Here is a 13,888-nt window from a genome sequence, read left to right as displayed (position 1 = left end):
AAGTAGGGTTAGTCTCACCCATTAAACAGAAGTAGAAGACTGAGGCCCAGCTAGACAGGCAGCTTGCCAAGGTTATGGGGCTGTAAGTGAAGGGCTGCCTCTGGGATGGAGCTGGGAAAATACAGAGTTCTTAGGTAGAGGCCCAGCTTTGCCTGTGCCAGGTCTGAACTGAAGGAGGGGGTTCACTCACACTCAAGTTCCATACTACAAATTGAATACAAGTGAAGCATTGCAATCATGTCCCATTTCGAAGAGCCTATTCCCCAGCCCTCCAGCTATTCCACAATGACAGTTATTCTGCTGGCTGTGAAGCAGAAGAATTTTTCTTTGCTATCTTCATTACGTAGGCAGGGATGTAGGGAATACCGTGCAGGGTAAGCTCCTCTCAACATCCAGCAGATAAATATTCATTAAAGAACAGGAAAAAGGACCCATAAGCCTGGACCTTTCTTGGGAGGCCTTTGAGCTTCACCAGATGATCCCCAAGTTGGGATACTTTAGCTGGGTCTCTCGGTTCACGTAATGTTGCCATCCTGAACACATAGTTTGAAACCATGACTCCAGACATCCTGAACCATAGCAGGTTAGAATTCTCCTGGCCCTGAAAAGTATTCCTGGGCTCTAGAATCTAATGTGAGTGTAGCCATCAGGTTCTAAAAGAGGTGGCATCTGTGCACTCACTTGTTATTGAGGCTAACTCCGTGCTGGGTGCTAGAGATCCAACACAGCACAAAAGAGCTATAAGGTTCCCTTACTCTCCAGTGCGTGTGGTCTAGGGGTACACCGGACAGTCAATCACACAAATAGAGGTCAGACATCAGCTGCAATGTGAGCTGCACGGGGCTCTGAGAGTCATGTGCTTGAATGCTGAAAGAGTGATGACTAGGATAAGGTCTGAAGGATGAATAGGGTTGATGGATTGATCACGGGAAAGAGCAGCATGTGACAAGGGTGAGAGCCTTTTGAGTATGAAGGATCAAACAAACTCCAGAGTGACCAGAGTTACAGAATCCACGTTGTGGGACAGCACCAGAGAGCAGGCCAAGGAGTTGAATTTTTATTCCAAGTGTAAGAGGAGGGCCTTGAAGGGTTTTAAGCAACAAAGAAACAAGATGTAATCAATGTTTTCCAAAAGATCATGCAGGCTCCCTTGTCGAGAACTGATAAGGCAGAGGAGTGGGAGGATGGTGGGTAGGGGGGTTGAATGGAGGCAAGAAGTCCGGTTCAGATGCCACTGTGATCATCCAGAATCGGAAAAGAAGCAGCATCTTCACACGGGCCTGGACACTTGTAGCTGCTGTCTCTTAAGGTGAATAGAGCACTGGACTAGTTATCAGAAGACTGGTGTGATCTTGAGTATAACTGTGTATTAGTCCTGGGGCACTGGGAGAATGATTTTGCCTCTGTGTACCTCATCTTGCTTGACTGTCCAATGGAAGCCATGCATCCTGGCCTACTTACTTACGATTTCCAGTCACGCAGTCTCAGAGATGGGAGGAGGGTAAGAGGAAGCAGTTGGTCTCTGGTCCCACGTGATGCTTGGCCTTTCCTCTGTCTGGCTTATTGTTGTGTCCCCAGCACTTAGCACCCTGGAGGACCACGGGTAGGCACCAAGTACAGCATCTCTATAAAGAGTTTATCACTTGAACATCTTCAGAAATAGGGACACTCACTCTCATCCCCAGGATAGCCATTGTTGTACTACCCTGCCCATCAAAAATATCTTCCTCCTATTTAGATAGCATCTGTTTCCTGCAACTTCTGCCAAATGCGCCTCACTCAGGTCACAAGGCACAAGCCTCACATCAGTCCTTCAGTGAACATATCTCTCCAAGCCTTTTCTTCCTGTAGAGTCTCCCCTCTTCCTGAAGCTGTTCTTCAAAGGACATTGTTTTGTTGCACTCTCCTGCTCTCATTCCTTTGAACAAGTCTCCTCTTATTTCCCTCTTCCTGTGAAGCATCTAGGAACAGTGTTTTCCATATAGCAAGCAATAACAAGTATTCGTTGGATTTCTTGGGGTGAGCACTGTCTGCCTGAAGTGAAAAGGAGTCTCTCAGAAACTGAAACAAAGTAGAACAGACAGGAACATGGGAATAACACACAGAAGGCTGACAAGGTCTCAACAATCAAGCAGGCCTGGGTGTTGCTCCCAAGTCAGTATGATCTGGGACTCTTGAGTTTCTTTATCCATAAAACTCACGGTTTGGATTGGTGATTGCTCTCGATGTTAAGCATGAGGTTCTAGTTAAGCATTGTCACCTCTGAGCTTGAGGCTGTCGGAGCACCTGTTATAAAGGGCTTAAGGGCACAGCGGCTCCAGGATGACACTTCCTTAATAAACTGAGAAGCATGGAAGGAATAATGGAATGCAAATAACTTTATCACTATCTGATTGAGTATGGCTCGATGCCATGTCTAGCCACCACGTAAAATCACCCCATATAACATCTACATCATTGGTAACATCCTTGGGAAGCCCTGGACTTGAAATCTCCTAGCCAAATCCAAACAATCACAGTGGAACTCTTGGCTGGTCATGTTTCTCTTCACAGTTTTGGGCATAAGAGAGAACAGGACCCTAAAATCAGGGATAAGTTTCTTGTCTCACATATGATTGTCATATTTGCCATTTTGATCCAGATCAGACTATCCTTTGTCTTTTATTTCAGCCAAATTCTCTTTCTCTATGATAAGGAGCAGAACCGTGCCTGCACTCAACAGTGACATTCCCCAAGGTGGCTGGACGGAGTGCTAGTGTTGTCTTTATTTCCAAAACGTTCTCCCTTCCCTTCCTTCTAATCCATCATTTTGGCAGCCTTTGCCAACCAGGAGGGCAGTGGCGAGAAGGCAGTCTGGAAACATTTCTGGACATGATCAAATGTGTGCAACATATGTTTAAATGCATTGCGTTTATATATGTACGCACATACATTTGGCATATATGTAACTGCTTGTAACAGGATGTTTATACATGTTTGTGATTTTTGCGGGCAAGTGTTGACATATCTGTGTCTTTGTTGGCATGTGTCTCGTGTCTCGATGTGTATGTATGTGTGAGAGTGAGTGTGAAGATGTACCTGCAGGGCAGTCTCACCCATGAAGGATGGCAACCCCACAGGTCCTTATCCACAGTAAGGAAGGAAAATGCACAGGAGACTCTGACGTTTGGATTCTCACACCCTGCTGACAGAAGAGAAGGGTGCAAGAAGGCTTGACAGCTCTGCTGATGGGCTGGGGCTGGCCCTCGGCCCCTCCCCACAGTCTTCTGTAATTGATGTCTGTGCTTCTGACACCTCTTCCCTTTGGGCTGCAGGTCCCTGTCCGGCCGCATCGTTGGCGGCGTCTGGTGGTTCTTCACCTTGATCATCATCTCCTCCTACACAGCCAACCTGGCCGCCTTCCTGACCGTGGAGAGGATGGTATCTCCCATTGAGAGTGCCGAGGACCTAGCGAAGCAGACAGAAATCGCTTACGGGACCCTAGAAGCGGGATCCACGAAGGAGTTCTTCAGGGTAGGGATATCCCTTGTCCCAGGGCACTTCCACAAAAGGGAACCACTACTGTCAGTAAAATATCCTTCTCATTAGCATGAGATTATAGGCAACTGCTTAACTGAGCGTAAGTCAGGGAAACTGAGCTTTCTACGGATCCCTGAGAAACCTCCATTTCTGCATTCGTGGAAACTTCAAAGCTCTTGCATTGAATTAGACCCCTTATGTATACCAGTCTGTGCCAAGTTCTCTGCGGGCTGCAAAGGATATGACATATAATTCCCTTCCTGCTCCTATAAGCACCTTCAGCCTTATTAGTAATTGATTAGGAGCAGCGAGGAACAAGGTCCCAACCTGATGCCCTTTGTGTCCCCTCCTTGGAGACTCTGATGAATAAGGAGATGTTATATGGGAAGTAATGACTGGAATAGGCGGTCTATTAAATAGTGCCAGGAGATACAGAAAATGTGAAGTGGGAGTGGAGGTGGTGGAGATGTCTTGTGGCTAGAGGCAAAATGAGGAAAATAATGTCGACCTCCAAGAGTCATTATGAGATGAAAAGAGATGGACATCTAAAATACAAGGAAACAAAGAACAATGAATGGGGGCTCCATTTCCCATTAGGGCTTTGGGGGGGGGGGGTGTAGGCAATTGAGAGCCATCTTGAAGGAGGGGTAGGGAGGGATTATGGCCACAAAGGATAGACCTGTAAACATCTCTAGACATCATGAAACCAAGTTAGATCAGGGTAGGCTAATTACATTCTAGGCAAAAGGAACAACTTGAACAAATGCCCCAAAGCAAGAAAACCTGTAGTTCCCTGGACTTTGGAAATGTTCATCTGGTAGCTGAACAGATAGCACAAGGAGTTACCATATATTAATCAAATAAAAATAATAAACAATTGCTACCACTTCCTCAGCACATACTATGAACTGGGTCCTGTGCTAAGAAACACACATTTCATGACTTATTTCATCCTCACATCAGAGGCGAGTTGGGGATTTGTTATCCCCGTTTTACAAAGGAAGCTCAGAGAGGTAAAAGTAATTGCCCAAGGTCACACAGCCAATAAGGAGGAGGAGGAGAATACAGAGCTAGCCTCTGCATTGCCTCTGGCAAGAGGGTGGGGATCCTAGGCGGACCCACTGGGTTCTCACTGCAACTTCATGGAGCAAACCCCAGACTCTGAGTGAACCCACAGGGTGCTGTGCTCAGCCCCCTGATCGTGGGCTCTGCGTTCTGTATGACAGGCAGAAGAGGGACCAAAGCCCTAACCATGGCTGATGGAGGCTCCAAGACTAAAATCATTCATTTTCAACATATTGGAGCAAGAAGGTAACTTAGGGGTCACTTGGTCAGAGTCTTCATTTTAGAAAGAAACATGACTTGCTTAGGCTAACCCAACCAGTTAGTAGAAGAACCACTTGTAATCTTGTTACAATTCTCTGACATCTTTAGCCTGCAACCAGAGTGTGAAGGAGATGCCTGATATTTGTCCATAAAGCCAGTTCTATGCCCCAGGCCCTGCTGATGCAGTTGGGGAACCACCGAATCTGTCCACTCATTATATACCCACGATCTCCACCCCGGTACATTTGCATGTTACAGCCCCCAAAGCCCCTTCCTATCCATGGTCTCCTTTATGTTTCACCTGTGACCTAAGGCAGAACAGGGGTTGTGTGTCCACGTTGTGGGCAAGAAATTGAGATGCAGGGAATTCATGATGCAAGTGTCTGGGAGGGGTACAAAATCTGAATTTCCTCATTCCGACCCAAATATTGTTACACTGAACCACACTGTCCTAATGGATGGTGTCATTAATAATTTTTTTTTTAAAGATCGCTCAAGTTACTAGATGGGCCCATAGACAAATCCAGTCTAACCCTCCACTCTTGTAGTTGGGGAAAGTGAGGTCCAAAGAAGAAAATGTGCACGTCCTAGCTAATTCAGAGGCACAGCTAAGACTTAAGACTTCCACGTTCTGTTAATAACTATAGAAATAGACATATTACTATCTCTTGTCCAGAGCACTGTGCTAGGCATTTAGAACCAAGGCAGTGCATATTCGACAAGCTCTGTGCCCTAGCCAGGCTTACTTCATTAGACTAGGCAAATAGGTTGTATCAATAGTTCACTCTGATTGCTCAGGAGTGCTTGCCTGGAGTTCTATGTTAAGAGGGATTCTGAGGTCACATTGGGCTCAGTATGAAAGAATTCTTTAATTGCTATCAATGTCTGCCATGTATACAGGAAGGGAAACTGGTACCAAGCCAAACATGTATTGGGCATTTCTACCCTAAAGTCAAACCAGAAGAAAAGTCATAATTATTAGTAGTAATTGCACCACTTATGGAACACCTACTATGTGCCAGGCATTGGGGTATGCACTTTACCTCTTTAAAGTGTTCTATTCTCATATAATCTCCATGGCAACACTGTGCAGTGAGTACATATTATCGCCATTGTCAGGAGAGAAATACTGAGGCTCAGAAAGGTTATGTTACTTGCCCAGAGTCCTGCAGCCAGTAAAACATAAAGCATAAAACGAGGGAGACAGCTAGTTACAGTGTAAAGGTACTAGGGGTGCAATCAGGAGATGAGGTTTTACTCCTCCTGGCTCTGCCACTAACAAGCTACATGACTTGGACAGTTCATTGCCACATTGTGGGCCTCCGTTTCTTCACCTGTAAAAAAAAAAAAAAGAGTGCTGCTGACCCGATGTGTCCTGTGAGCCCTTCCATCTCTGTGACGCTGACCTTGAGAATTATCCCACCAGGACCTTGGTGGGTGGGGAGACAAGGTCACCTACCACCCCCATAAGGCAGAAGGAGGGAATAGGGCAACAAGAATTCTACCTCTGAACAGTCTGGCTTCTCATCCCCGTGGCAGCCCAGAGCTTCTCGGCAGCCCCAACCCAGAGTCACTTAATCCTCCACCGACAGTTTAATTAAGATGTGTGAAGGGCTGTGGGAGCTGCGGATGAGAGGAGAGATCCAAGAACAAATACCCCAAGCCCGTTTCCAATCCTCCCTGCCACTCGCCTGGCCTTCGCATTCCTGGAGATGAGATTTTCCTGATAGTTCTACTCTGAGCGACTGTGAGCGCAGCCTCGGCGTTGGGGGCACTGGGGTGAGGCTGAGGGGACATATTAATTTCCTGCATACTGTTGCCCAGAGCGCGCTGCAGCTTTGCCTGTCAGCAGCCCAGTGTTCCCCCGCTGTGACCATGCTGTCAGGTCACATTGCATCTTGCAATTGCCCTGCTGCGTGTCTTGCTGGTTTTGTGCCTGGAAGATGATCTGCAAATCTGGTCACGGCTGAATTTATCTATTTCCCTGTTTCCTGTGAGAGAATATTCAATACGTTGTAGATGCTATGATTGGTCCCGGATATTTCTTTTCCTAACTTTGAAATCCTCCCTCCCTTTTCTCCTTTCTTTTTTTTTTTTTTTTTTTCTCACCTGGACATTGTTGCTTGAATGATAAATATTCATGTAAAGAACCAAATATTTCAAGCTAGCAAGGAACGTAAAGGTTACCATGTCCAAACTCCTTATAGAACAAATGAGGAAAGTTAGCAATAGAACCAAGACTAGCACCCAGGGTTCCTCACCCCCAGGCCAGTGTCGTTTCCAGATTGTAAACCATCTAGTGAAACAAATCATCTCGTTTATCTAATTATAGACTATCTTACAATTCACTCTACCAAACGCTTCCCTGACATTCTCAGTAACAATCTCCATTCATTTTTCCTTGAGACCTAGAGTTTTCCTGGGTCCAAATATCTTTATTGGCTCAAACAACAAGCTAACTGTATATCAATATTTTGCCAACGCTTGTTGATATCAACAAAATAAACCTGATATTGTGTGCAAAGAATAATGACATATTGCATGTATAATGATAATTTTATACTAAAGGAATCTGTAATCTATATATCAACCACTAGATTACATAGGTGGCCTAACTCTAGTAGTAACTGTCTTTAAAAAAATAGTCCCTTACATGTGTTTAACACTTGTCCATTTACAAAGCATTTTCAAAAGCCAGATACCAGTAGCCCTAAAATACATCTACCTGTTGGGGAAAGGATGCTTTTTAGGAAGAGCATCACATATGAGAGGGTGGATTTGAAGTCCTAGACCATGGGCCCTAACTAAGAACCTACTAGATAGATGCAAGGTTAGACTCTGTGCAGGACCCACAGAAGGGAAGACGTCCCCTACCCTCAGGTAGTGTTCACAAACTTGAGACCTAAGCCCAAGTATGAATGGTTCTCAATCCTAAAAGTCTAGCCTGGACATCCAGTGGGTGCCTGGACAATGTGTCCTAGAGGAACATCAATCCTCACAATACTCCTTCTAAAGTGAGGGCCACACGGACCATACAGATGAATCACCTAGGGAACTTGTGAAAAAGATTTATTCTAGGCTCCACCCAACACCTGCTGAATCAGAATCTCCAGGTTTAGAGCCAGGGGGGTCTGCATATTTACAGTCTCCATACATGATTCTGGTGCCCACTAGAGTTTGAGAGCTACTGTCCTTGGAACCGAGACAGTCTCAGAATACACAGGATTTGTTCTGATCTGTGAGATGATGAGTAGGATGTGGCTGGCGGGAACCAACATATCCAGGGGAGTGAACAAAGGAGGCAAAGTCACGAAGGAAGGAAGGCCCAAAATGAGTTCAGGAGGAAATGAGGAAAGCAGCTTGGCTGGATGTAGAGGCTTTTGAAATGTAAGCAGAAGACAGTATTAAGTCCCAAGTTATTAACTTTATCAGACAACAATTTGCATTCTGAGGGCCAGTCTTGCAATACGGGATGACTGGAACTTGGCACCTATGATCTGTTAGAAATTCTTTCGTGTTGTCCTTTAACCATGAAATCAGACTCCGCCTATCGTCAGCTCTCCAGTTCTTCAGGGCTTTGTGAATATGACCTTACTGAACAACAGATAGGTCCTCTGATGTCTTGAAAAGTCAGACAGAGCCCCAGTTTCTTAACTCTCCCCATATTTCAGAGGACGATAACTATTCAGCAGTAATTAAAAGATTCTGAGTTCTCCTATTCATTCTGTATTTGCAAGATATTTGTACTTTGAAGCCTACTGGTACTAATTAGAGCCTCTTATTTTGCAATCACCGATAATTTGTTTCTTCCTGAGCTAATCTCGCTCATGAATGTGTGATCAAGCCACACTTGGCTCTTCATTATTACGTGTGGGCCGACCTCCGTGCCACGCACAGCCAGCGCTTAATTCCAGCTTCGTTCCTGTCCCCTGCCAGAGGTCTAAAATCGCCGTGTTTGAGAAGATGTGGACGTACATGAAGTCAGCAGAACCATCCGTGTTCGTGCGGACCACGGAGGAGGGGATGATCCGAGTAAGGAAATCCAAAGGCAAATACGCCTACCTTCTAGAGTCCACCATGAATGAGTATATTGAGCAGCGGAAACCCTGTGACACCATGAAAGTGGGAGGTAACTTGGATTCCAAAGGCTATGGCATTGCGACGCCCAAGGGGTCCGCCCTAAGGTAAGTAGCCAAGATCTGCTTCCTTGGTACTCCCTCTCCCCTCCCTACCTCAGAAAGGAAGCTGCTGTGCCTGCCACATGGCTCCAGGGCCACAGTGGGAGCTGTCAAGAGGTCTCTTCTTAGTCACCTGTGGGCCTGGGAGATTCCAGCCACCCAAGATCTTCCTTCAGCCCTGAGGTTGGAAATTGACCCGGGGGCCTCAGCTTGCTCTGATTGTCGCTGCCCATGTGTTCCCTTCCCACGCCTCGCCTTACCCCTCCAAGTGGTAAACATTGATGAACCTTGTGTTTCTGTTGTGTGATCTGTAACACACCATCCTTTACCAGACACCTCCACATCCGACTAGGCCACGAACAGGGCTCTCCAGCAACCTGGATTCTTTGACAGAAGGTGGTTTGTAATGTTTGTCTCCAAAGAAGCAAGTACATGGTCCAAATGAAAAATCAAGTCGTTTGAGTCCTGAGATTCTAGCTGTGGAAATCAAAACAGCACCAAACGAGTGGTAGCACCCATTCTTTCCTAGATGGTGATATCTTTAGCAAGAAACAGGTATTTAAGTAAAGAAGCAAGGTGGACTTTATTTTCACATAAAGAAGCTCTGGTATACATTCCAAACAGCTAAGGCAGAGTCCTGTAAAATTAAAGTCAAAACACCTATATTTAACTCTGGGATTTACTACTGGCTGTCTTACAAAAGGTGAGACATATCATCTCCCGACCTTCAGTATCCTCATCTATAAAGAGAGGATAACCATCTCATCCTTTCCTAGGTCCAAAGTGGTTTTAAGTTCAAATGGGATAATCTATATAGAAGGTAAACGAAAGCAATACAGTGTGAAGTCACCTGTAAGACATTGTGTCAATTACAGAGTGATTAAATCACTTTAGGGAAGGGTAGCATCCAAGGAAAGGTGAGAGTGTTTTAAAAGGTTGTAAAAAGATGGAGAGAGGCTCCTAACCCATCTTGACATGACATCCAGAGCCACCTCTGCCGCCACTTCATTCATTTATTCCAATAATATTGATCCCTACAACATTCTAGGCACTAGGCTAGGAGCTGGAGCTACAATTTGGAATACATAGTCCCTGTCCCATGGAACTACATTCTTGCAGGGAAGAAAGGCATTAAACAGATGATTATTGTTTAATGGTTCATGACAATTATGATAGTCTATAAAAGGGGACCTAGAGGACACCTACTTCCAGCAATTTGGCAGAATAAAACTCCCACTATTAAACACCTAGATATGCTGGAGAAAGATATAACAAATAGCCTTTTAAATGCAAGTTAAGAAATCTCTAGGTCACAAAGGGAAAAGGAAACCAAAACCATAGTAAAAAGCATAAACTAATTATCCTGTGTCTGTCCTAAGCAAGGGAAAGTTATAAATTATGTGACAACATACATGAGCAAGAATCAGAAGTACAAGTAAAAATATAAAAGTAATCAAAAATACTTTTAAAAGAAAAAGACAATATCATAAAAGACAAGATGTATTTGGAAAAGTATCAATTAGGACTTACAGAAGTGAAAAAAAACATGTAGTCATTAACATAAAATCTCAATGGAAGAGTTAAACAGCAAATCAGACAGAGTTGAAGAGAAAATTAGTGCACTGGAAAAAAACAGAAGATTCCCTAGAATATCACACAGTTGATAAACTAAAAGAAGAGAGATAAAAAGATAGAAATTATACCAAAGAGGCTAAGACATGAGAGAGAAAAAAATGCCAGGTGCATCTTCTTTAAGTTCCATATGGAGACAAGAGAGGATGACGTAGAGGTAATATTTGAAGGGAATTTTCGAAAATTTATGGATAACATAAATACTCAGATTCAAAAATTATGAGTCCCAAGCAGGATAAACAGATGAAAATCAGCAGCTGATTCAACTGAAACTGCAGAACAGTAAAGACACAGAGAAGAGCTCAAATACACCCAGAGATAACAAGGTCCAACTGGTGTGCAGGATAGGTGGGATGTGGCTGAGAAGACTTTTCCAAGGATGCTTTTTTTCCAAGCTGAAGTATGACAGATTAACAGGAGTTAACTAAGTATAGCGAGGGGAGAGGAAGAGAAGAACAGTCCAGGCAGAGGGAACAGAACGTGCAGAGACTCTAAGGCAAGAAATCATGGTACAGTTGATAAACTAAAAGAAGCTAAGTACTCCTGGAGCATGGGTAATAAAGAGGAGAAAAAGTTAAGCTACAATTGGAGAATAATGAAATGCAGACAGATTTTGTAAAGAAATTTTGTCCTTATTTGAAGAGCAATGAAAATACATTGAAGAATTGTAAGCAATTGTCCAAATATCAGGAAATAACAATATCTGTAGGAGTGTAAAAATAATTATATGTGACCTAATAAAGGGAAACCAAATGGCCCGGTATTTATTAATCATGCATTTTTGTCTGGAAGAACTTAAAAAACTCTTTGTACAAGTTTAGGCAAAGTTCAAAGGGGATTCAGAGGATAGTGCTTGGCAAGAAAAGAAACTTTTCGGTACTTATAGAACATCACCCTAGAAAGGCCCAAAGTAGAGAATGAGTTCTTATAGGTCCAGGAACACCAATGATGCTGCAGTATTACAATTTACTGAAGGCTTTATGAGTCAGGGACATCATTTGATCTAAATAGTTGGATGCAAAGTTGAAAAAAAAAAAAAAGGGTACAGAAGGTGACACGATTTGCCCACTCAATACATTACTTCTACCACCCTACCCTATCCATGGGTGCCTGGAACATGGTGACAAACTCAGTAATGTGAACGTAAATATCAGGTCATCTGGGACTCAAGTGACTTCCCACTACAATAAAAGCTACCACTGAGTGACTGCCTACCACATGCCACACGCTGTGCTATGTGCAGTGTCTCATATTATCCTCTTAATTTCCCTATGAAGTACCATTATCGCCATTTTACAGATGAGGAAACGGAGGCACAAAATTAAGTTACTTGACCAGGTGGACACAGCTAATAAAGGAGCCAGATTTCAAGCCCAGGCAGTCTGACTCCAGAGCCCGTGGATGTACTCACTCTCACACCGGGCTGGGCATTATGACTGACAACACTGTTAAAGGCAGGACACCGAACTTATGCCAGGTTCCCAGCACCTATTTAACTGGGCAAACAATCACCGTCAACTCAAAAATTAAAAATGCAGACTTTTGGAGCCCAGAGCATCCACTCACCACTCTGAAGGCAAAAGGTGATAGTGAATGCTCACTTTAATGCCCTTCTTCTTTAAGGCACCACGTCTTTGAGCAGTAACACTGCCTTTATAGGTTTTGCATGCCCAAAGATTCTTTCTGGTGTAAATATTGAAAATAGTTCAACTCTATAATAAATAAACACCTAATTCTATTGCTTACATCTCTGTGAGAAGTAACAAGTCATTTATTGATTTTGAGAAAGACACAGAAAGGGAAAGAGACATGAACAGGAACATCTTCCAGATAAGATCACTGATGGTTGATGTGCAAGTCAAGAATACCTAAATGGAGCCCACATGCCCCCAGCTCTCTCCCAGGGCTCCTTTCTCTCCATTGGCAACCTTTATGATAGCCATGGGGCTCCCTGACTCGAAAACAGAAGAGCAACGCTCATCCTAAGGGAGCCTTGGGTTTCTGACCTGGGAAAGTCCCTCTTCACCTACTTCTCATCTCTGCAATAAAAGGAGTCATTCTAGCAACCAGCAGTGTAGAGGTCCCATGAAACATATCCTTGCAAAACGGTTACAGAAAATATGAGTAACCACACATGCACGCCCACAGTCCAGCCTGGCTTCCTTCAGGTCTCTGTCTCACATGCCCCCAGATGATGCCGACTCCCCAAGTCATGGTCAAACACCAAAGAGTCACGGCAAGCCAAATGCCACAGACACATGTGCCTGATGCAACAATCTTAGACTCACTGATCTGATCCCAGCAAACCATTCTGCATGACAGAGGTGGAAAATGAGGAGAAGGGTAAAGGGGTAGGACGTGATACCTCTGTTCCCCATTGAAAAGGGGCTTAAATGTGCTTAAAGAGGATATGGCAGAGGAAATCAATGTTGTCTTCAAATTATTTAGAATCGTAGAAAATACCTTTTCAAAGACTGTCTAGTCATTCACAAAGCTGCAGACTCTTTAGGAGTGTTTTACACTATAGACTTTGCAAACGTCTCTTCTGCCCTGTGAAAGGGGGGGGGGGGCCTTTGGCTGCCCTCACAGGCAGATGTGCTCCAGACTTAGTGCCAGTGTCCACAGCCAGAAAGGACCTCCCTGGCAGTCCCCTGCACCACTCTCCATAAAGCCAGACCTGACCACACCTGCGGGGCATTAGCTCCCTTCCAGCCTGCCTGGAAAAAGGTCCAGGTTCCTCCAAGGCAGATCACCCAGCTCTGCCCCGGAAGGTCAGAGAGCCGATATCTAAGGCCCAAATGTTCCTCTAAAACTTGCCAAGTCTACTTGGCAGAGGCCAGGCTTGTCCCTACAGAGCATTAAAAGGCTGTGGCAGTGACAGAATGGCGTGTTTGTCTCTTCTGCTCTAGAAACAAATACTCAGGAAGCGAGGTGGTTTAGTGCTTGATTTTCCATTTGGACAGGTGGTGTTTCTTTGAAACAGATGCTGTTTGTTGGCCGTCACTGCATGCTTGGGATTGGGTGAGGGGCTGAATTCTGTTTCCGAAGCCCTGAGGTTGTGGATAAAGACCTACGCAGCCAATGCCGGTCACTAGGGAAAGGTAATAGGTAAATCCACTAATTGTGTTCTATTGGCCCTTCTGTTGCCAACTCAATGTATCTGCTGGTCTGAACTGAAGTCTCTTTTCTTTATTATGATAAAGACTCCCTTCAGTTAGAGACGATGTATTCAA

General features: G+C 44.4%; 1 protein-coding gene across 3 annotated transcripts in view; it reads left to right on the top strand.

Moving 5' to 3' along the window:
* GRIA1 (glutamate ionotropic receptor AMPA type subunit 1) overlaps positions 1 to 13,888 on the top strand; it is a 305,861-nt gene that overhangs the window by 256,359 nt on the left and 35,614 nt on the right. For all 3 annotated transcript variants that reach the window (XM_082455650.1, XM_082455649.1, XM_082455651.1), the window contains exons 12-13: positions 3,315 to 3,513; positions 8,782 to 9,029. In XM_082455650.1, the coding sequence (XP_082311776.1) occupies positions 3,315 to 3,513; positions 8,782 to 9,029 (447 nt within the window). The remainder of the gene's footprint in view (positions 1 to 3,314; positions 3,514 to 8,781; positions 9,030 to 13,888) is intronic.

This window comes from Balaenoptera physalus, assembly GCF_965194825.1.
Source record: "Balaenoptera physalus genome assembly, chromosome: 3".
Lineage (NCBI taxonomy): Eukaryota > Metazoa > Chordata > Mammalia > Artiodactyla > Balaenopteridae > Balaenoptera > Balaenoptera physalus.
The sequence above is the reverse complement of the archived record's forward strand: the minus strand, read 5'-3'. Positions and strand labels throughout refer to the sequence as shown.